This window comes from Bombina bombina, chromosome 1, assembly GCF_027579735.1.
Source record: "Bombina bombina isolate aBomBom1 chromosome 1, aBomBom1.pri, whole genome shotgun sequence".
NCBI classification, from domain to species: Eukaryota; Metazoa; Chordata; class Amphibia; order Anura; family Bombinatoridae; genus Bombina; species Bombina bombina.
The window spans coordinates 570252313-570278358 of NC_069499.1; the positions used below are offsets into that span (position 1 = coordinate 570252313).

The following is a 26046-nucleotide window of genomic DNA, read 5'->3' on the forward strand; positions in this document are numbered from 1 at the left end:
ATTTGTACACACACAAACACATGCATACATTTGTACACACACAAACACATGCATACATTTGTACACACACAACCAAACACATACAAATACAAACACACACAAATGCACACAAATATACATACTTTACACATAGAAACACACACAAACACATACAAATGCACACACATTCATACATTTGTACACAGACATACATATAAATACACACACACATACATTTTTACACATACAAATACACACGCATACTTACATTTGTGCATACATAAATGCACACACATTCATACATTTGTACACACACAAACACATACAAATACACATACATACATCTGTATACACACATACATTTGTACACACACACACACATTTGTACAAGCACAAACATACATTTGTACAAACACACACATACAGATACACACACATACATTTGTACACACACACACACACACATTTTTACAAATACACACATACATACAAATAAACAAACATACATACATTTGTACACACACAAATACATACATACATTTGTACACACAGAAACATACAAATACAAACACACATACACTTGTACACACAAAAACACATACAAATGCACACAAACATACATATTATACACATACAAACACACACACATTTGTACACACACAAACACATACAAATATACACGTATTCATACATGTGTACACACATACATACAAATACACACACACATTTGTATACACATACACAAATGCACACACACACATACATTTTTACACAGAAATGCACACACTTTTACTTACATTTGTGCATACACAAACACATATAAATGCACATGCATTCATACATTTGTACACACACAAACACATACAAATACATACATTTGTACACACACATAGATACATACAAATACATTTTTACACATACAAATGCACACACACATACAAATACACATACATACACACAAATACATTTTTACACATACAAATGCACACACACATACAAATACACATACATACACACAAATACATTTTTACACATACAAATGCACACACACACATTTTTACACATACAAATGCACACACACATACATTTTTACACATACAAATACACACATATATTTTTACATATACAAATACACACACATACATAGATTTGTACATACAGAAACACATACAAATACACACACATACATACATTTGTACACACACAAATACACACATTTGTACACACAAATACATACAAATACACACATACATACACACACAAATACACACTCATACATTTGTACACACAAATACACACACGTACATATACACACACAAATACACACATACATAAACACCTTTGAACCCTTCCCAGTCCAGCACCTTGTCATATATTAGGTCCCCTTAAATCTCTGTTAAAACATTTATTTCAATAATAAACCTATATTTTACATTTAATAAGTATATATCAGTTAAATCTAGCCCTATGTGTTTAATTCCTTCAAAAGTTTTAAACAATTAGTCAACGTTTCACCCCTGGAACTCCTTTGTGCTCAAGATGAGGATATGGCTAGTGATTGGAGAATATGTATGTATCCCTCTTTCTCATTTGCTCACAAGCTTTTTCCTTGAATTCCATTCATATAACCATGTTACCAAACTCATTAATTAAACCAAAACAAGTACCGCTACTATAAAGATAAATCCCAAGAGAATGAAAAAGACCCTTTGCTGTGTTTAAGCCTTTGAGGCCCATTTATCAAGCTCTGAATGGAGCTTGAGGGCCCGTGTTTCTGGCGAGCAGTTATGAAGCAATGGTCTAAATAGGCCTCACTGTGTGTATAAAACAATGTGCAGGAATCATATGAATGCGGTGTTGGAATATATATATGAACTCACCGTGTGCTCATCAACGTATAGTTTATATGGTTTGTAGTTTTTATATGATACAATATTATATTATTCACGACATTCTGACCACAGTTTCCATTGTATTCAAACTTTGGACATTTATAGCAGTGAATGAACACTCCTGTACAGCGATGTCATTCATGATCAAGATTACTAACCATATGCAATCACACAAGCTGTATATTTATTACACCAACGCCCCATCCCTTTCAAGGAGACTGTGACAAATATTATGCTAATATGCATTAAGCTTAAAGTGGTATAGGCTCCCTCTCATCCAGCTGTCACTCAGATTTCCCTCTCTCTTTTTGTGAAAAGCATGTAGCCCTTCCAGCAGTGAACAAGTTAAACAACATAGTTAATTTAGCACGAAACAAGAGTCTAAATACTTTGTGTTAAGCACAGCAGAATTAGATTTATTGTGTGTATACTGCAGTTGTTGGATAAGTAGCTTTCGAAAATCAATATTTAATTAGCTCACACACTGTTTTATTACAGACACCACAGAGAATCACTGAGCATTTTCCCGGAGACACAGCTTTGGTTTCTCAGGAAACAGACTCAAGCCCACCAGGATTCCAGCATGGGGGCCGGACTCCCAGAAACCATGGAAAACAGAGATGTGTCACTGTTTTCATTTGATCTGAACTTGTAAACAAGTCACAGCTTGTAGCTTTTATTGCAATGTAATGAGAAGAAGGATCTCTGGCAATCTCCCACCTTGATACTGGAAGCTTATGTAGAGAGAAATACGTAAGTTCAAGGTAGGCATATATTGTGTGTGGACCCTCTGACAACCTGTTCCCTGCCTGGCTAAATTTGCAGAATGTGAGGAACTAAGTGATTGAATACTGAACCCAACCAATAGCCAGGGACATTGTGCTCAACACAATTCCTACATATATATATATATATATATATATATATATATATATATATATATATATATATATAAAGCTATTTAAATGTGACAACATGAGTTTTTTTTTAAAAAATAATATAAAATAAAATAAATTTTAAAATTCATACTTATAGTTATAACAAAGAAAAAACTTCTGAACAATGTTTTTATAGACTTGCGGATTTGCATCAAGAAAAATAAAGTATCAATTTAAATGAACTCAACCAACTTTCCCCATACTTGCCTAAGAACTATCGAAAATAAAATAAAAAGTACGTTTATGAGTGATACTACTAGCGCACAATGGGGGGAAGGAGAACCAAATTAAAAGTATTAAAGGGCAGCCAGACCACTGTAGCTGCTAATATGGGTATGTCAATAGGTCAGTTTGATAGTAGAATAAAAGCAAACACTGGGCCAGATTACAAGCGTGTAATTTAGCGCTTTAGCATGCTCGCAAACACCGCTGGAAGTAAACTTTTAACACATACAGGTTAATGAGAATATTACAAGTTGAGAGTAAAATGTAAAAAAAAAAACCTAACATTTATTGCTTGTGCGACATTGTGTTAGACTGTGACCTGCATCGCTAAACCCGAAGGTAGTTATGAATTTTTCATTTTCAAATGTTCTTCACATAGAAGACAATGTTCTTTTTATTATATGAATATCTATTTAAAAATAGTAAGAACATTTTCTACTTTGTGATGAACATTGGAATGTAAAATATTTATAGTAAATACACAGTAAAATACATTATAAAATATTAAAATTGAATAACAATAATTTTTCTTGTTTTCAGGTATTTAAGTGGAAAGGGCTCCAAAGTGTATGTGTACATTCAACTTGTAATATGTGCTCAAGTTAGCTTGGTCACAAGTTAGAGCGGTCGCGACTCACACTAACAAAAGTCCATCACTTGTAAACTAGCACACTGTTGGGTGTCAGGAATAAAGTGTAAGAAAGTGTATATAAACCCTACACCACAAACAACATAAAGCCAGTGATAGCATCTGTCATAGCCTTTTCCCCGTATGTCATGTAATATGTGGCTATACAACATTTAACGTGGGCACTAGTAACTTCAACCTCACGCAGCAGCTTTTGACTGCACTTACCTTTGCAATCTGGACACACCAATTGAGCAGTAGCTGGGAACCAATGTTATCCTTATGCTCATGGACATAGTCCAGTAAACAGCCATGGGGCATGAGCTGAGTAACCAACTGGATGGTGGGACTCAAGGAGACCCCCAACAAGCGAACCAAATGTGGATGGTCCATGCTGGCCATAATCAAAGCTTCCTGTAAACAAGAATGGAAATATGTTAGATATCAGTTCAGTTTCAAGATAACATTACCATTCTTCTTGTCATTCTGTGTGTATTACAGCTCCATATTATATGAACATTATTATATATATTTGTCACAGATAAAGCTAACATATGAATGTTCTGCTGATACAAGTGACAATGCATCTATATCAGATCTATTGTAAATATATGCATTTCATCTTATATGGAGGACCATATATATATATATATATATATATATATATATATATATATATATATATATATATATATATATGTATCTATAAGTTAATATATTATAAATGTGCTGAAAGTTCAGCTAAAATGAATATATCACACGACTCCCTAATAAGAATGCATTGTGCTAAAAATATCAAAGTATTGCAAGTCCAATTAATATAAATGCAGGACAAGTTAATCTAATATGAATGTATTGCAAGCCAGTCTAAAATGGAAATGCTGGCCAAGATTACACCAGAGAGTGCGTTATTCTTACTGCGGGAACTAGTGCAGGATAAAGGCTGTGACACACTGCAAGCGGAGCGGTGCGCAGCGTGTACATGCAGCTGTGTGCGCTCAGTGTGTCCTGCCTTTTCATCTCTGAGCACTCTGCTGCGTCAGGACGCGTACCTGAGCGCTCAGAGATGAAATATTTGAACTTCAGAAGCGATGCGACGCGGAGCGAAACAGCTGCTTTGCCTCACGCTGCATCGCTTGCAGTGTGTCACGGGCTTAACACACCCTGAGTTATCAATTGCACTCCTCTTGTATTCTAGCTCATTATATTTACTCTGAAATGACTTTACTGCATGCGCTTTAAATGCATTGTCCACGTAATATGAATGCAATGAAGGTATTTTTAATATGAATACTAAACAGGGCCATGTGACATGAATGTTCTGGAGACCCATTTAGGGCTAGATTACAAATGGAGCACAATTTAGTGCTCCTGCTTGAGCATAAACATCACTAGATGGAGGCTTTTTGCGCACATCCGGTTGTGCTTGTATTATGAGTTGAAAGTAAAAAAAGTTGGACTAAAAAAACACCCATAAGTGTGCTCAACCCTACAAGAATTATGAAGATTTTACATTGCAATGTTCTTCTCATAGAAGAATATGTTCTATTTATTCTTAAATAAATCTTAATATAGATATGCAGGGAGTGCAGAATTATTAGGCAAATGAGTATTTTGACCACATCATCCTCTTTATGCATGTTGTCTTACTCCAAGCTGTATAGGCTCGAAAGCCTACTACCAATTAAGCATATTAGGTGATGTGCATCTCTGTAATGAGAAGGGGTGTGGTCTAATGACATCAACACCCTATATCAGGTGTGCATAATTATTAGGCAACTTCCTTTCCTTTGGCAAAATGGGTCAAAAGAAGGACTTGACAGGCTCAGAAAAGTCAAAAATAGTGAGATATCTTGCAGAGGGATGCAGCACTCTTAAAATTGCAAAGCTTCTGAAGCGTGATCATCGAACAATCAAGCGTTTCATTCAAAATAGTCAACAGGGTCGCAAGAAGCGTGTGGAAAAACCAAGGCGCAAAATAACTGCCCATGAACTGAGAAAAGTCAAGCGTGCAGCTGCCAAGATGCCACTTGCCACCAGTTTGGCCATATTTCAGAGCTGCAACATCACTGGAGTGCCCAAAAGCACAAGGTGTGCAATACTCAGAGACATGGCCAAGGTAAGAAAGGCTGAAAGACGACCACCACTGAACAAGACACACAAGCTGAAACGTCAAGACTGGGCCAAGAAATATCTCAAGACTGATTTTTCTAAGGTTTTATGGACTGATGAAATGAGAGTGAGTCTTGATGGGCCAGATGGATGGGCCCATGGCTGGATTGGTAAAGGGCAGAGAACTCCAGTCCGACTCAGACGCCAACAAGGTGGAGGTGGAGTACTGGTTTGGGCTGGTATCATCAAAGATGAGCTTGTGGGGCCTTTTCGGGTTGAGGATGGAGTCAAGCTCAACTCCCAGTCCTACTGCCAGTTTCTGGAAGACACCTTCTTCAAGCAGTGGTACAGGAAGAAGTCTGCATCCTTCAAGAAAAACATGATTTTCATGCAGGACAATGCTCCATCACACGCGTCCAAGTACTCCACAGCTGGCAAGAAAGGGTATAAAAGAAGAAAATCTAATGACATGGCCTCCTTGTTCATCTGATCTGAACCCCATTGAGAACCTGTGGTCCATCATCAAATGTGAGATTTACAAGGAGGGAAAACAGTACACCTCTCTGAACAGTGTCTGGGAGGCTGTGGTTGCTGCTGCACGCAATGTTGATGGTGAACAGATCAAAACACTGACAGAATCCATGGATGGCAGGCTTTTGAGTGTCCTTGCAAAGAAAGGTGGCTATATTGGTCACTGATTTGTTTTTGTTTTGTTTTTGAATGTCAGAAATGTATATTTGTGAATGTTGAGATGTTATATTGGTTTCACTGGTAAAAATAAATAATTGAAATGGGTATATATTTGTTTTTTGTTAAGTTGCCTAATAATTATGCACAGTAATAGTCACCTGCACACACAGATATCCCCCTAAAATAGCTATAACTAAAAACAAACTAAAAACTACTTCCAAAACTATTCAGCTTTGATATTAATGAGTTTTTTGGGTTAATTGAGAACATGGTTGTTGTTCAATAATAAAATGAATCCTCAAAAATACAACTTGCTTAATAATTCTGCACTCCCTGTATACTGATATATATATAGGAATATCTATTTACAAATACATAGAACATTTTCTTTTATGTGAAGAACATTGGATTGTAAATACACAGTTACACACATTATTAAATATTAAAGTGAATAAAAATGATTTTTCATGTTTTAAGGTATTTGACGGCAAAAGGCACCAATTTACACACACACACATATACAGTATATATACAGTATATATGCATCTATGTATTTATGTGTTTTACTGTTTATTCACTGAACATATTTCACATTCCAATGCTCTTCACTTACAGGATAATGGACGTTTAAATGTAAATACATATTTCTCTATATACACCTATACCTGTATATATATATACATATATACCTGTATTCCTAAAGATATATAGGTATAGATATGTATTTTACATGAACATTATCATGTGGTGGGGTTTAACATGGTTTTGCTACCGTTTGATGTGGAGGAGGAGTTTTTTTTACCAGCAGGACATTTGACACTCATCTCTTGAAAAGTTAACACAGATGAATCCTTTTGTGACAGTTTTGTTTGTTTGCTTACTACCAATGGTGGTATAAAATATCCCTACTACTATTATTATTTGTGTTGTCCCTTTTATAAGGCTTTTATTGCATTTTACTTGTTGAGTATCTTTTAGTCGCTATTCATTAGTAAAGTGTGTTGATACACTCCACAAGTCCATCTGAGTCCTTGATTACTGTTTGATGTGTAGCATTTTTAGCGCACTTATCTTTCCTTTTTTCGTTTGTGCACATTCGGATAGGCTGTAGAGGACAATCCCTTTTTTCATAAGTTGCATACACACATCAGGGGATTTGATCAGAGAATATTTGTGTTGCATTCATTATTAGATATATAGAAATATATATTTAATAATAAAAAGTCTTTAATAATAAAAAGTATATTATTTTCTATGTGAAGAACATAGGAATGTAAAATATGCGTGACATGTATCAGGTTTGCAGCTTAGAACTAACACGGTCGGGTTAGCGCACATGAAGAATTGCTATCTTCAATGCACGTTAATGAAATATAAAAAAAAAATGATAAATTATTTTAAATTATTATACATACTGTAAAATATTATAAATAATCCATAGAATATATTTAATATTTTAATAACGCACACTGAAGATAGCAATCCTTCGTGTGCACTAATATGTATATATCTCTATGTCAAAGCCCTAACCTTAGAGGCCTCATATCTTTGAGCGCTTATAACTTTTTAATGCAATATTATTATTATTTTTTTTATCAGACAGTGTTATTATGATTATAACTGTACTTTTAAATGTATTTTTAATGTGTTTTGTGCAACGTGTATAACATTCAACCAGAGCTCTGAAGTCACACTATCCCGACGCCTTTTAAATTCGAGTGTGTTCAAGCGAACGCATTTATTTTCAAATTGTTTATGCACACTATTTCCGTCACGTGCAAAGACCCGCAAAATACTTTATATCGCTTGCCCGCTACAGTTATTGCGCCACTCATAATCTAGTGCTTAATTAAAATCCACTGGAAGCCAGTTTGATATTACTGAATTTCACAATCTTCATTGACTGATAGGGGTTAACATAAAACCTACTTCTGCTTTGAAATTGAGTGAGCTATTGGGGAAGTTTTTTTGGAGAAAATTGCAAGCAATTTGCATAATAGTTCTGGTTTTGAATATAAAAAAAAGCTTGGAAAAAAAATCCCTTAATTACTAGTTTTATTTCACAGTTTCTTCCCTTTGGAGGGGATGAACAGATGTCCCAGCGCTGTGTTCTCATCATCATAATCCATATTCACAGAGAAACAAAAAATTCTTTCTTTTGAACTGATTTGCTGACTTGCAAGAAAGATGTCCAAAATCTTGCTGAAAACCAGTACGCTTTGAGATGTGATAATGTTGAGGGGAGTGTGATAAAACCCAGGATTTTAGTTTTACTCTGAATAAAAGATATTGTGTACTATTAAAGGAACACTGTAGTGCAGAAATGATATGCACTCATTTGTTATATCATGTCATTTGTGCTTTTCTCGCCTTTGTAGGGGTAAAAACATATGTAAACTCCTACAGCAGCTCCTAAACCAGCAGGTCTAGTGACTGCCATCGTCATTTGGCTCCCTGTTTGTTCCTTGCACAGTGCCAGCCATTCTCTACAGCTCCAGGTTAGAGGTTCAGAGTAACTACTCATAAAATGACATGCTCTAACAAATTAGGCGTGTGATTTATTGACTATAATGGCTCTTTAATAAACACAGTTCAACAATGAGTAATGCGAAAATGACAAATGACAAATTCAAGCATGTACTTTTTCATCTCAATGGCCCTTGAAGCATTTAGAGAGTGCCTTTTCACTAAATTCTTGTTCCTAAGATTAAAGTGCCTCCATCATACTTTTAAGTAGGGTGAAATGTCCATGACCACACAACATGCTACACAGAGACTGCTTAGTTCAGAGCAAAGATCGCTTAAATCTGTCCCTAACTGAATAAAGCAAAGGAGACCACCAGGCATTTCAAAGGGTGTATCCCTGCTCTGCCCTAGATTTGCAAAATCTTACAATTCATTTTAAAAGAATGACAGTGTTAAATTGTTTTAAAATGTTTGTTTGTCTGCAGATATTTTACACTGCAGTGCTTAGCTTCTGATATTTACTTTGAATATATAGTGACTTTATATAATGGGCCCAATCTACACAGGCTCCAAAGCAATGCTCACTTCTTAGTATATGGAGCACAATGACTTTAAAGGGACATAAAATCCCCCCAAAAAATCTATACAATTTTAAACAACTTACCAATTTACTTCTTTTATCAATGTAACTTCATTTTCTTGGTCTCCTTTATTGAAGGAGCACCAATGCACTACTGGGAGGTAGCTGAATACATTCTTAAGCCAATGAAAAGAGGCATTTATAGGCAGCCACCAATCAGCAGCTAGCTCCCAGCTCTTGAGCCTACCTAGGTATGCTTTTCAACAAAGAATACCAAAAGAACAATGCAAATCAGAAAATAGAAGTAAACTGGAAATAGGTTTAAAATTGGATGCTCTACCTGAGTTGAGCACAGGGTATTGACCAAAACACAGTTTGAAACTGCTTAAAAGCAGATAGGAAACCTATGTATTATGTATAATAAATGCATATATTTATATTTTGTGAACATTTGGCCATTAGTATTAATCCCTCAGTTAACCATTATCGAAAATACAATATTTGTAAACAAAAAGGCAAAATAAGGTTCAAATATTATTATTACATTACCTAGAATTCCACTTTAGAATTTATGTTAACAGTAATTAAAAGTACCCTTTGCCCCTGAAATGCCCATTATTTACTGATTAGGCAGACTTAGATGTGGCAAGAGTACCTAGAACATACAAAATTACAAAGCGTTTAGCAGCTGACAACCGTGCATCATGACCATTGGGCATATACAAATATCTTGCCTATCTTTCTGTGTTAAAAAAGTTATATTATTTATATGACCTTTTATGACCTTATTATGCCTTACTCATAATAACTTTTTTCAGTTTTTTTACATCTCCAGTGACCCCATCAAAGATATATTATGCACAGTATAATATTCGTCTGAATTCTCACTAGTGCTCAAAACTCTAGTCTAGTTGATTGTTTGATGTATTTTTGTGGTGCAATAAACATTTTTCAAAGTTTAAGGCCATTTTTGCACTTCTGAAATGACTATGGACCATGAAAACAAGTCTGATAATTCACCTTGTGCAGCAATATAGCCCATGTTCTATTCCATATAAAACCCTTTAAAATAAGATATTTTTAGTAGTATTCAAAAACAATTCTTTCAAACAGTCTCTGACTCTGACACTCTGCCCTCTAATTATGTCTGGTTGGCTAATTACCTAACCAATTTATTTTAAAAATCTATAAATACAGAAGAATTTTCCACCACTGCCATCAAGATGGAACATCCCAGTGTTTTGTGTAAAGTTAGAGAAGTTAAATAATAATGGATTCAATCGAGATTAAAAGAAAAATTTGGAAACACTGTATTACACTGAAACTAGGCCAGTTAGGCTGAAAATAAAACTTGACAACACTGCAACCAGTTGTTGGGAGAGTGGCACTAAAAGCATTGTGATTTGGGTATTGTATGCACAGGGTGCGGTTGGTGGAGTCTGAAATCATTTGGGGGTTCTGGTGTTTATGGAGAAAATATGATTACAGGATGATGAGAGGTTTCTGACAGTAAAGGGGTGAAGTAGGTATTGTGATTGTCTGGTGATAAATACAAATAATAAATAAATAAAACAATACGACAAAATAAAAATGTGAACAATTTACAACACTGTGTCAAGTTAAAGTCCCAAATAAAAAAAGTGTAAAAATAGAAACTTCGAAAGAAAAAGTTCCTGTTTGAGTGACTTTAAATTGAGCCTGATCCTTAGGGGTATATTTATCAAAGTGCGAGCGGACATAATACGATGTAGCATATCATGTCAGCTGCTCATCGATAAATGCCGACAGCATACGCTGTCAGCATTTATCATTGCGCAAGCAGTTCAACAGAACTGCTTGTGCAATACCACCCCCTGCAGATTCGCGGCCAATTGGCCGCTAGAAGGGGGTGTCAATCAACCCAATCATATTCAATCAGGTTGATTTCTGTCCGCGGCCTCAGAGCAGGCGCACAAGTTATGGAGAAGCGGTCTTTAGACCGCTGCTTCATAACTTCTTTTTCCGGCGAAACAGGGGGGGCATCAAGCTCCATATGGAGCTTGCTAATTTGGCCCCTTAGAGCTAACATAGATCCAACAAGTGTAAGTAGTAACAGTGCACAAGCAGAATCCTCTGTTATATTTACAGCATCACTCTATGGTTTCCTTTTTTTCTTCTCTCTGAGATGTATGCTGCAAAATCAGAGTGTTTCTGACTGAGCCTGACTTAAAGGGACACTCAAGTCAAAATTAAACTCTCATGATTTAGCTAGAGAATGCAATTTTAAACAACTTTTCAATTTACTTCCATTAACAAAATGTGCGCAGCCAATTTTTATTTACACTTTTTGAGTCACCAGCTCCTACTGAGCATGTGCAAGAATTCACAGACTATACTTATATGCATTTGTGATTGGCTACAGGGGGAGTGGAAATAGACATAACTGAAATTTGTAAGAAAATAATCTATTACTCAGAAATTCAGATTAAGTGCTATTGCATTGTCTTTTTATCATGAATGAGTTGATTATGCAAATCTTCTATATTTACTGGTCCTTTAAAGCTAATGTAGCACTATGAGTAGCAAATGCACTTCAGTCACAATTAAACTTGCTATTGCATTGTCTTTTTATCATGCATTTGTTGATTATGCAAATCTAGTGAATTTACTGGTCCTTTAAAGGGACAGTCTACACCAGAATTTTTATTGTTTTAAAAGATAGATAATCCCTTTATTACCCATTTCCCAGTTTTGCATAACCAACACAGTTATAATAATATACTTTTAACCTCTGTGATTATCTTGTATCTAAGCCTCTGCAAACTGCCCCTTTTTTCAGTTATTTTGACAGACTTGCAGTCTAGCCAATCAGTGCCTACTCCCAGATTACTTCACGTGCACGAGCACAGTGTTATCTATATGAAATATGTGAACTAACACCCCCTAGTGGTGAAAAACTATTAAAATGCAATCTGAAAGAGGCGGGCTTCAAGGTCTAAGAAATTAGCATATGAACCTCCTAGGTTAAGTTTTCAACTAAGAATACCAAGAGAATAAAGCAAAATTGGTGATAAAGTAAATTGGAAAATTGTTTAAAATTACATGCTCTATCTGAATCATGAAAGTTTATTTTGGCCTAGACTGTCCCTTTAACTCATAATATAGGGAGTCATGCTATGTATTTTCATTCTCTGTTCCTTTGAGGTGATATTACAGAGGAATTCAACCTACACAACATATAGACCTTCTTTTTACTTTGGAATTTTCTATATTTGGGACAATAATTCACAATTGCAATTGAATGCTGGGACCCATATAACAATGTAATGTGACTCAGGTGCAAATCATTTAATAGGTAGTAAGTGCACACACATATGGCAACTTATAAAAGGTCAAATTCAAGAATGCAATTATGTTAAAAGTGCAATTGTGTCCAAAAAGGTCCCTCTGGTCCTTGCCAACCTCCGGTAGTTTATCGTTTCAACCTCTACGACAGCCGTCCGAACCTAAATGCAGAAGTAAGGGAGGATGACTCCTAGGTGTAGATCCGGTAGGGACCAGTCGTCTCTACGCATTTTGTCTGTATACAATCAGACTTTGTCAAGAGTTGCACATAAAGTAATTGTGTTTCCAATTACTTTAGATTTGCTTTTTATGGCTTATTTGTGTATATAAATTAGCTGATTTTATGTTTTAAAGCCACAACCTAATAAAATGGGTTGAGTTTGTAGGTATAATCAGATTTCATTACTAGGGATGGGCGCAGGGATAGGCACAGACAAAGGCTGTGGCGGACATTTTCCAAAGTACAGACCGTATTGAAGGACACCAAGGTACATTTGAAATTAAAAACATTATTTTATAGTGTTTGGTGTTATTATACTGATGCAGATACCACTGACCCTATAACCAGCCCTCCTCTGGCTCACTTCTGTGTCTTTGTATAGTGCTGGGTGTTATTATACTGGTGCAGATACCACTGATCCTATAACCAGCCCTTCTCTGGCTATACCCATGAGCCAGTGTCACTACTGTGTCATTATATAGCGCAGGGTGTTATTATACTGATGCAGATACCACTGATAATATAACCAGCCCTCCTCTGGCTATACCCATGTGCCAGTGTCACTACTGTGTCTTTGTATAGTGCTGGGTGTTATTATACTGGTGCAGATACCACTGACCCTATAACCAGCCCTTCTCTGGCTATACCCATGAGCCAGTGTCACTACTGTGTCATTATATAGCGCAGGGTGTTATTATACTGATGCAGATACCAGTGACCCTAAAACCAGACCTTGTCTGGCTATACGCATGTGCCAGTGTCACTAGTGTATCTTTGTATAGAGCTGGGTGTTATTGTGCAGATGCACATCCATTATTTCACTCAGGCTTTATTTATTCCATAACATCACCCAATATTGCTAGCAGTCTCTTGACAAGCCACTAACTCTATTCACACTAATTTTTTTCCTTTTATTTAATCAGAAAGAAAAGATATAATAAGGTTGTGGCGGACACTGCAAGGGCTAGTCACGGACACCGGTGTCCATGTACGGACACCTTGCCTATCCCTGGATGGGCGAATGTGTTTATATCCGAATTCGAATGTTAGAACGAATGTTATTGTAGAAATTCGATTTACATATTAGAATGTTGATAAGAACGAATATTTTTAAAAATTCGATTTTCGAATGTTATTTACAGTTTTCGAATGTCACATTCGAATGTTACATTTGAATGTCACATTCGAATTCGAATATTACATTTATAAAACACAATTGTAGACTAGAAACACTATATCGAATGTCCCATTCGAATCGAATATCACATTCGAATCGAATGTCACATTCGAATTCGAATATTACATTTATAAAACACAGTATTAGACTAGAAATACTATTTCGAATTTGAATGTCACATTCAAATCAAATATCACATTCAAATCGAATATCACATTTAAAACACAGTATTAGACTAGAAATACTATTTCAAATTCGAATGTGACATTCGAATTCGAATGTAGCATTCAAATTCGAATATTAAATTTATTAAACACAGTTGTAGACTAGAAATACTATTTCAAATTTGAATGTCACATTCGAATTCGAATGTCACATTCAAATTCGAATATTACATTTTGAAATTGAATGAATACATAGCTAAACATTCTATTATTCGAACGAAATTTGAAAATAGAATGTCAGAATGTTATATAAACATTCGAAATTCGATTTGAACAAACGAATGTATCAAATTTCTTTTAAATTTCGAATTTTTAGAAACATTCGCCCATCCCTACTCATTACTGTATCACATTGTGTAGATATACCTGCTTCTTTATCTTATATCTGTCCATAAACCAATCACCAATACTTGGAGAGTTTATTACCTCATCTCTTCTATAACCCACTGGGAGTGTAATTTCTTCTGCTGGCTGAGATAACACAGTTTAGCCTTAAGGCCAAAAACTTTCAGGATGGGTGGGGATACCACAGGCTAAATAAACTATTTCAAATGCCAATATAAGGGTAATGGAAATACTTATAAACAATGTAATACACTGCAGCAGGTAAAGTGGATAATTGGGAACAAATTAAAGGGAAACATTTTTTTTAGTAAACTGTCCCTTTAAGGCATTTAGTATAAGAATATGAAAATACAAAATATTGTGAAAGATAGCCCATGCTCTAAAGATTTCAATGAATTTTGTTGAGGGATTGGAATAGTGGATTCAAAATGGAAGATTATCAAAGAGTAACAAAAGCAAGTCAATAACAGTAAATTTGGAATCTTATCTAGAATTTATAGAGTTACCAACACTGGTGAATTACAACAGGCATTGTAAATTGCAGTTTGCATTATTTTAAACGTATTGGCCATTTCATGTAAACTAAAGCTCATGCAAAGAGTTAATAAAACCAACTTTAAACACATGAAATATTATTTATCTTTCAGTTTAAGCTGTGTTGCAAACTCTTTGTGAGAGACTATCAGGGGGTAGAAATGATTGCTATGAGAATATCCCCCTGCAGCCTCATGAAGCGAGGGAAGCCACTCACAATATCCCAATGCAGAGGACCTAATAAATAGACACCACATGAAAGATCTCTATATAAATGCAGCTTTGTGAGAGCACAATATAAAGTCATTAACTAACATGTGGGGAACTCTTTAATGTATCAAGTTTACAATCATCTTCCAAGATTTTCATTTCCACCTTCCATGTCTAGACACACACACCTATTCTAGGACTCTGCTGGTGGACTTCCCAAAATAACTGTGCATAAGTCACTGTTCAAACAAATATTTAAAGAAACATTGGTCAGCCCTAGTTTTCTACAATGCAATGTTATAAAGGAACATTCTAATGCATAAAATAACATGCTCTAATTTGTCAGAGCCTGGATTTTTTGCATAACGGACCTAAGTTAACTATAACCCCTACAAAGTCGTTTAAAAAATAGCTAAAGTCCCTCTCTGGAGCAGGAAACCACAGGTGAGATAATTAGAAGCAGCAGTCTTATGTACTCGCCAATGACCATCAGCTTCCTACCCAAAAACTGCAATGCTTGTGGCTTTCAAACAGAACTTTACCTGTGTGTTTAAGCAAGCATTAATAAACGATATCCATTGTCTATGTCTTACCAGATTGCTACAGAATACAGAAATATTAAAAAAAACATAATTTATGCTTACCTGATAAATTTATTTCTCTTGTAGTGTATCCAGTCCACGGATCATCCATTACTTGTGGGATATTCTCCTTCCCAACAGGAAGTTGCAAGAGGATCACCCACAGCAGAGCTGCTATATAGCTCCTCCCCTCACTGCCATATCCAGTCATTCGACCGAAACAAGACGAGAAAGGAGAAACCATAGGGTGCAGTGGTGACTGTAGTTTAATTAAAATTTAGACCTGCCTTAAAAGGACAGGGCGGGCCGTGGACTGGATACACTACAAGAGAAATAAATTTATCAGGTAAGCATAAATTATGTTTTCTCTTGTTAAGTGTATCCAGTCCACGGATCATCCATTACTTGTGGGATACCAATACCAAAGCTAAAGTACACAGATGATGGGAGGGACAAGGCAGGAACTTAAATGGAAGGAACCACTGCCTGTAGAACCTTTCTCCCAAAAACAGCCTACGAAGAAGTGTCAAATTTGTAAAATTTTGAAAAGGTGTGAAGCGAAGACCAAGTCGCAGCCTTGCAAATATGTTCAACAGAGGCCTCATTTTTAAAGGCCCAGGTAGAAGCAACAGCTCTAGTAGAATGAGCTGTAATCCTTTCAGGGGGCTGCTGTCCAGCAGTCTCATAGGCTAAGCGTATTATGCTCCGAAGCCAAAAGGAGAGAGAGGTTGCCGAAGCTTTTTGACCTCTCCTCTGTCCAGAGTAAACGGCAAACAGGGCAGATGTTTGACGAAAATCTTTAGTAGCCTGTAAGTAAAACTTCAAGGCACGGACTACGTCCAGATTATGCAAAAGACGTTCCTTCTTTGAAGAAAGATTAGGACACAATGATGGAACAACAATCTCTTGATTGATATTCCTGTTAGAAACCACCTTAGGCAAAAACCCAGGTTTGGTACGCAGAACTACCTTGTCTGAATGAAAAATCAGATAAGGAGAATCACAATGTAAGGCAGATAACTCAGAGACTCTTCGAGCCGAGGAAATAGCCATCAAAAACAGAACTTTCCAAGATAAAAGTTTAATATCAATGGAATGAAGAGGTTCAAACGGAACTCCCTGAAGAACTTTAAGAACCAAGTTTAAGCTCCACGGGTGAGCAACAGTTTTAAACACAGGCTTAATCCTAACCAAAGCTTGACAAAATGCCTGGACGTCTGGAACTTCTGCCAGACTCTTGTGCAAAAGAATAGACAGAGCAGAGATCTGTCCTTTTAAAGAACTAGCTGATAAGCCTTTGTCCAAACCCTCTTGTAGAAAGGACAATATCCTAGGAATCCTAACCTTACTCCATGAGTAACTCTTGGATTCACACCAATAAAGATATTTACGCCATACGTTATGGTAGATTTTCCTGGTGACAGGCTTCCGAGCCTGTATTAAGGTATCAATGACTCGGAGAAGCCACGCCTTGATAGAATCAAGCGTTCAATCTCCATGCAGTCAGTCTCAGAGAAATTAGATTTGGATGATTGAAAGGACCTTGTATTAGAAGGTCCTGCCTCAGAGGCAGAGTCCATGGTGGAAGAGATGACATGTCCACTAGGTCTGCATACCAGGTCCTGCGTGGCCACGCAGGCGCTATCACAATCACTGATGCTCTCTCCTGTTTGATTTTGGCAATCAGTCGAGGGAGCAGAGGAAACGGTGGAAACACATAGGCCAGGTTGAAGAACCAAGGAGCTGCTAGAGCATCTATCAGCGTTGCTCCCGGGTCCCTGGACCTAGATCCGTAACAAGGAAGCTTGGCGTTCTGGCAAGACGCCATGAGATCCAGTTCTGGTTTGCCCCAACGATGGACCAGTTGAGCAAACACCTCGGGATGGAGTTCCCACTCCCCCGGATGAAAAGTCTGATGACTTAGAAAATCCGCCTCCCAGTTCTCTACGCCTGGGATGTGGATCGCTGACAGGTGGCAAGAGTGAGACTCTGCCCAGCGAATTATCTTTGAGACTTCTAACATCGCTAGGGAACTCCTGGTTCCCCATTGATTGTTGATGTAAGCCACAGTCGTGATGTTGTCCGACTGAAATCTGATGAACCTCAGTGTTGCTAACTGAGGCCAAGCTAGAAGAGCATTGAATATTGCTCTTAACTACAGAATATTTATTGTGAGGAGTTTCTCCTCCTGAGTCCACGATCCCTGAGCCTTCAGGGAGTTCCAGACTGCGCCCCAACCTAGAAGGCTGGCATCTGTTGTTACAATCGTCCAATCTGGCCTGTGAAAGGTCATACCCTTGGACAGATGGACCCGAGAAAGCCACCAGAGAAGAGAATCTCTGGTCTCTTGATCCAGATTTAGTAGAGGAGACAAATCTGAGTAATCCTCATTCCACTGACATAACATGCATAATTACAGCGGTCTGAGATGCAGGCACGCAAATGGTACTATGTCCATTGCCGCAACCATTAAGCCGATTACTTCCATGCACTGAGCTACTGACGGGTGTGGAATGGAATGAAGGGCACGGCAAGAATTTTGAAGCTTTAATAGCCTGGACTCCGTCAGGTAAATTTTCATCTCTATAGAATCTATAAGAGTCCCTAGGAAGGAGACTCTTGTGAGTGGTGATAGAGAACTCTTTTCCACGTTCACTTTCCACCCATGCGACCTCAGAAATGCCAGAAGTATCTCTGTATGAGACTTGGCAATTTGAAAGCTTGACGCCTGTATCAGGATGTCGTCTAGATACAGAGCCAGCTCTATGCCTTGCGGTCTTAGAACCGCCAGAAGTGAGCCCAGAACCTTTGTAGAAATTGTCGGGGCAGTGGCCAACCCGAAGGGAAGAGCTACAAATTGGTAATGCCTGTCTAGAAAGGCAAACCTTAGGAACCGATGATGATCTTTGTGAATCGGTATGTGAAGGTAGGCATCCTTTAAGTCCACTGTGGTCATGTACTGACCCTCTTGGATCATGGGTAGGATGGTCCGAATAGTTTCCATTTTGAATGATGGAACTCTGAGGAATTTGTTTAAGATCTTTAGATCCAAGATTGGTCTGAAGGTTCCCTCTTTCTTGGGAACCACAAACAGATTTGAATAAAATCCCTGTCCTTGTTCCATCCGCGGAACTGGATGGATTACTCCCATTATTAGGAGGTCTTGCACACAGCTTAGGAATGCCTCTTTCTTTATCTGGTTTGCTGATAACCTTGAAAGATGAAATCTCCCTTGTGGAGGAGAAGCTTTGAAGTCCAGAAGATATCCCTGAGATATGATCTCCAACGCCCAGGGATCCTGAACATCTCTTGCCCACGCCTGGGCGAAGAGAGAAAGTCTGCCCCCCACTAGATCCGTTTCCGGATAGGGGGCTGTTCCTTCATGCTGTCTTGGGGGCAGTAGCAGGCTTTCTGGCCTGCTTGCCCTTGTTCCAGGACTGGTTAGGTTTCCAGGCCTGTCTGGAATGAGCAACAGTTCCCTCTTGTTTTGAAGCGGAGGAAGTTGATGCTGCTCCTTCCTTGAAATTTCGAAAGGCACGAAAATTAGACTGTTTGGCCTTTGATTTGGCCCTGTCCTGAGGAAGGGTATAACCCTTGCCTCCAGTAATGTCAGCAATAATTTCCTTCAAGCCAGGCCCGAATAAGGTCTGCCCCTTGAAAGGAATGTTGAGTAATTTAGACTTTGAAGTCACGTCAGCTGACCAGGATTTAAGCCATAGCGCCCTACGCGCCTGGATGGCAAATCCGGAATTCTTAGCCTTAGTTTAGTCAAATGAACAATGGCATCAGAAACAAATGAGTTAGCTAGCTTAAACGTTCTAAGCTTGTCAATAATTTCATTCAATGGAGCTGTCTGGATGGCCTCTTCCAGGGCCTCAAACCAGAATGCCGCCGCAGCAGTGACAGGCGCAATGCATGCAAGGGGCTGTAAAATAAAACCTTGTTGAATAAACATTTTCTTAAGGTAACCCGCCAATTTTTTATCCATTGGATCTGAAAAAGCACAACTGTCCTCAACCGGGATAGTGGTACGCTTTGCTAAAGTAGAAACTGCTCCCTCCACCTTAGGGACCGTCTGCCATAAGTCCCGTGTAGTGGCGTCTATTGGAAACATTTTTCTAAATATAGGAGGTGGGGAAAAGGGCACACCGGGTCTATCCCACTCCTTGCTAATAATTTCTGTAAGCCTTTCAGGTATAGGAAAAATGTCAGTACACACCGGCACCGCATAGTATCTATCCAGCCTACACAATTTCTCTGGAATTGCAACTGTGTTACAGTCATTCAGAGCAGCTAATACCTCCCCAAGCAATACACGGAGGTTCTCAAGCTTAAATTTAAAATTAGAAATCTCTTAATCAGGTTTCCCCGAGTCAGAGATGTCACCCACAGACTGAAGCTCTCCGTCCTCATGTTCTGCATACTGTGACGCAGTATCAGACATGGCTCTAACAGCATTTGCGCGCTCTGTATCTCTCCTAACCCCAGAGCTATCGCGCTTGCCTCTTAATTCAGGCAATCTAGATAATACCTCTGACAGGGTATTATTCATGATTGCAGCCATGTCCTGCAAGGTAATCGCTATGGGCGTCTCTGATGTAATTGGCGCCATATTAGCGTGCATCCCCTGAGCGGGAGGCGAAGGGTCTGACACATGGGGAGAGTTAGTCGGCATAACTTCCCCAACGACAGAACCCTCTGGTGATAATTCTTTTATAGATAAAGACTGATCTTTACTGTTTAAGGTGAAATCAATACATTTAGTACACATTCTCCTATGGGGCTCCACCATGGCTTTCAAACATAATGAACAAGTAGGTTCCTCTTTGTCAGACATGTTTAAACAGACTAGCAATGAGACTAGCAAGCTTGGAAAACACTTTAAAACAAGTTTACAAGCAAAATAAAAAACGTTACTGCGCCTTTAAGAAACACAAATTTTCCCAAATTTTGAAGTAAAAGTGAAAAAATGCAGTTACACTAACAAAATTTTTACAGTGTATGTAATAAGTTAGCAGAGCATTGCACCCACTTGCAAATGGATGATTAACCCCTTAATACCAAAAACGGAATAACAAATGACAAAAACGTTTTTTAAACAGTCACAACAACTGCCACAGCTCTACTGTGGCTTTTTACCTCCCTCAATACGACTTTTGAAGCCTTTTGAGCCCTTCAGAGAAGTCCTGGATCATGCAGGAAGAAGCTGGATGTCTGTGTCTGTAATTTTTGCTGTGCAAAAAAACGCTAAAATAGGCCCCTCCCACTCATATTACAGCAGTGGGAAGCCTCAGGGAACTGTTTCTAGGCAAAATTCAAGCCATCCATGTGGAAAAAACTAGGCCCCAATAAGTTTTATCACCAAACATATGTAAAAAATGATTAAACATGCCAGCAAACGTTTTAAAATACACTTTTATAAGAGTATGTATCTCTATTAATAAGCCTGATACCAGTCGCTATCACTGCATTTAAGGCTTTACTTACATTACTTCGGTATCAGCAGCATTTTCTAGCAAATTCCATCCCTAGAAAAATATTTTAACTGCACATACCTTATTACAGGAAAACCTGCACGCTATTCCCCCTCTGAAGTTACCTCACTCCTCAGAATATGTGAGAACAGCAAAGGATCTTAGTTACTTCTGCTAAGATCATAGAAAATGCAGGCAGATTCTTCTTCTAAATACTGCTTGAGATAAACAGTACACTCCGGTACCATTTAAAAATAACAAACTTTTGATTGAAGAAATAAACTAAGTATAAAACACCACAGTCCTCTTACGACCTCCATCTTAGTTGAGAGTTGCAAGAGAATGACTGGATATGGCAGTGAGGGGAGGAGCTATATAGCAGCTCTGCTGTGGGTGATTCTCTTGCAACTTCCTGTTGGGAAGGAGAATATCCCCCAAGTAATGGATGATCCGTGGACTGGATACACTTAACAAGAGAAAAATATTTTTATTTTCAAATTGAATGAGATATTCAAACTGATTTATCCATCTCCAATGAATACAAGCTTAGCTTTATAACAGAGCATCTCAATATACATGAAGAAATTAAAAAAACGACATGACTCATTTTATAAATAAAATAAAAGCGTCTTGTGTTGATAACAGACTCAAATTAAATATACGTTTCCCCCAACACAGTTGCACTTTCACATAAACACTCCACAGGATAGTAAAATTCCAGAGCACCTGCTTGAAGGTTTATTAGGAGGTGGCGACATACAAAGAGCAGTTCTAAATAATGGGAAGTTCTTAAATATAGGCTTTCAGTTTCTTATTGTTCAATTTTGGCACTAATTGCTCTACTCACAAAGCAGCAATATACTTACAGTTAAAGCCTTTGTCTGCTTCATTGTGGCAAATATATCAAAAGCTGTGCAGTAATTGCCTGCTTTCTTTTTTTGTACAGTTCTTTTTATTACTATTTTAACACGTGTTCAAAATGAGTACATTTGACAGCAAATTTAATTTCCATTCCAACTGGTAAATTCCATGTGAATATTAATTTGTAATATGGGAATGTGCCACTCTACACTTTGGAAATGTCATTCATACACTATGAATAAATGTATTGGACTTTATACAGTCTAGTGGCAAAGATAGATTATAAAAAAAAAAAGAGAAGTTTCTAAAATTACATAAATTCCCATCAATCTCTGCTTTAATAAACACAGAAACAAAGCACTGCAAAAAAAAAAAAAAGACAACAACAAAAAAAACACACAAACACATCTTATACAGTAGCTCTGGGAATGAGGCAGGCTGGGGACCCTAATACGTATGTGAATTTTTAAGTGGCAAAGAATTTATGGTTTGGTATAATAGTAATATTTCCCATGAAGTTACATTTTTTTATGAATAAATGAGTCCTGTACATTGGAGCATTGTTTTCTACATTATAAGCTTCTTCAGTCTCCCTGAAGAGGCTGGCATCATTTACTGTAAATCGGATAACATGCTAATTACAGGAAGAAAAAGAAGGACGCAGGAGACCTCTTTGAGAGTGAGCCAATTCAGATTTGGCTAAGCAACATTGCTGAAAGTATCTATGTGCAAGGAGTGTGATGTCTCATTCGTAGTTGTGAGATGTTAGAAACAGCACATTATGACCTCAATCCAGAGAAAAATGTGAAGGTGAAAATGCAGAATATTAATCCAAACTAAACAATGTAAGAAAGCTCTGCACTAGGTTTGCAGCAAAGCCTGGAAGAGCCAACAATGTACAGAAGAGATAGGAAAGGGGCTTGTCTTTGAGTAAGTCATATGAATTATTTACAGAAATTGTAAGATATTTTATATGGCTTAAAACAACTTGATGAAAAGGGCGTCCCTGATATGTGAATATTTATTTATTTCCTACAATGCCTTACCAATAATAATTGCTGTCTGTGTCTATACTGTATACTAAAAAGAACATGGAACATTATTTAATAATGATGATAATAATACACAGCCAAAGGTAAAATATCAAAAGAGATGCATGCAAATTAAACGCTAGGGGCGAGATTACATATACGGCATAGGTTTCAGCGCAACTGCTGAAACCCATGCACCCCGTAAATTCACCTCACACATCAGGTGAATCACATATACGGCGCCGGCAGATCATATACTGCCGTAAATTGGATTATCTGGCGAGGTTCAGAAATGTGTGGAAATACACACTTCTGGCGTTGCCAGTGACTTACGGTAGTATATGATCTGCCTGGCGCCTACATTTTTTACAAAATCCCACATAAAAATCCAACCCGTCTTAAAAAAATAAAGTAAACCAACACATCAAACCCCCTATATCCACCATCCCCCCACATCGCAACTACTATTAAAAGTATGAACCCCTAAACCGCCAGCCCCCACATTGCAATCTACATAATAAAGTTATTAACCCCTAAACCACCAATCCCCCACAACACAAAGTACCTATTAACCCCTAATCTGCCATCCACCCACAACGCAAAGTACCCAATTACCCTATTAACCCTAAACTGCCAACCCCCCACAACGCAATCTACCTAATTACACTATTAAACCATAAACCGCCAACCCCCCACAATGCAATCTACCCAATTAACCTATTAACCTCTAAACCGCCAACCGCCCACATGATTGGCTAATTATTTAACCAATCAAAGATCTCTCCATTTTATTTATAAATTTGGAAGCATTTTCCCATGCAGGTCATTTGGACCACAAAGAGGTGACGCTGATATTTGACTACGCCCAAAACAATAAAAAAGACCTATTTTTTTCAGAATGAAGATGCTGAATAATGTATTTGCTTCTTTCTTTTGGTATTCTTTATTAAAATGTTTGAAATTTAGCTCCTTTTCATTTTAGTATCCTTAGCACTACATGGCACGGATGTTTGCAATGTGTGTATATATATATATATATATATATATATATATAATTATATTTTTTTTTACATTGTAGCAGCAACACTGCGGCCATTTAAACTCAAGACACATGAAGACGCATGAGCCTGTATGTTTCATGGAAAAAGACTACCTTTCAACAATGGACACAAAGAGAGAAAATCAAGTTGATAACAAAATTACTTGAAAAGTTTAGAACTTGCATGCTCTATCTGAATCATGAAAGCTTCATTTTGATTTCCATAAGGATATATTAGTCAGCATTTGCTTTGTTTCATTTAGAAAGGAGTCATTTAAAGTGCATAAATTTTTTTTTTTATTTGTTGATTTTTATTGGTTGCAAAATCAGCGATATACAGGACTGTTTGACAAGGAATATAAAACATCTCCAAGTGATATACAATTGTCCCATGTTACTGGGCGTTAAATTGTGCAGAGTTTCTGATAATTGCATTATCTGTAATGAAAAAAATCAACAGTTTTGAATAAACTTTTAACAAAAAAATAATAACCACTTATATAGAAAAAAGACGGGGGAAAGGAGTTGGAGAGGGAGGGGTGAGAGAGGAGGGGGGAGGGAACCAGAGGAGATGGATGGTAAGTCAGGGTGTTATGAGTTAGGTATATGTAAAGGTTAGACATCTTGGTCTCAAAAGTCTAAGTCTCGTCGAATGATTGTTTCCAGTCAAATTTGACGTCCAGGAAGTAATTAAGCTTTTTCCGTTTGAGATATCCATATTCTTCAAGTGATAATAATTCTGTAGTTCTGTCTAACCAGGATTGTCTGGATGGTATAGTTTTAGATTTCCACAGTCTAGCTAATAAAGAATGTGCTCCATTGAGTCCAATTTGCAAGAGCTGTAGTCTTAACTTACAGTGGAATTTTGGGAGGTCATTTAACAGTGCTAATTGAGGAGTCAGTGTGAATTTGTCACGAAAATGTGATTCTATTGTCTCCCAGAAGGGTCGTACTATCAGGCATTGCCACCAGATGTGTAATAGGCTCCCAATCTCAGCACAGTCTCTCCAACACCTGTGTGAGGCTTCTGGGTGAATGGTGTTCAACCTTAGCGGGGTAAGGTACCACCTCATCAGTAATTTGTTATTTAACTTTAATATCTGTGGGAAAATTGAGGATTCTGTACCACATTTTATTATCTATCTGGGTAGCTAAGTCTTTTTGCCATCTGTCTGTGTAGGGAGGTAGCGTTGCAAAGTCTTGGGTTTGTAGTAGCCTATGTGATAGGGAAAAGGGACTCTGAACCACTTTTCCTCTCAGACAAAGTCTCAAAGGGAGGAGCAGTCTAAGTAGTTCTGCTTTATGTGGTTTAGAGGCTAAACAGTGTTTTAGTAGGGCTATCTTGAGCCAAGAAGAGAATTTCATTCCTGTAACCTCAATGAGTCGTTCCCTGGGTAGGAGAAGTCCCTGTTCTGTCAACTTTGTTAATGGTATGGAAAAAGTCCGATGTTTTCCCATATATATTGTCTAGTCTTCCTGTTAGTTCGGCATTAAGAGGGATAGGGAACATTGGTGA

The 26046-nt window shown here is 37.5% G+C and overlaps 1 protein-coding gene across 3 annotated transcripts in view; it reads right to left on the minus strand.

Annotated features, from left to right (window-relative positions):
- The window catches only part of ERBB4 (erb-b2 receptor tyrosine kinase 4), a 1322334-nt gene that overhangs the window by 157661 nt on the left and 1138627 nt on the right, over nt 1-26046 (minus strand). For all 3 annotated transcript variants that reach the window (XM_053698789.1, XM_053698786.1, XM_053698787.1), the window contains exon 20: nt 3891-4076. In XM_053698789.1, the coding sequence (XP_053554764.1) occupies nt 3891-4076 (186 nt within the window). The remainder of the gene's footprint in view (nt 1-3890; nt 4077-26046) is intronic.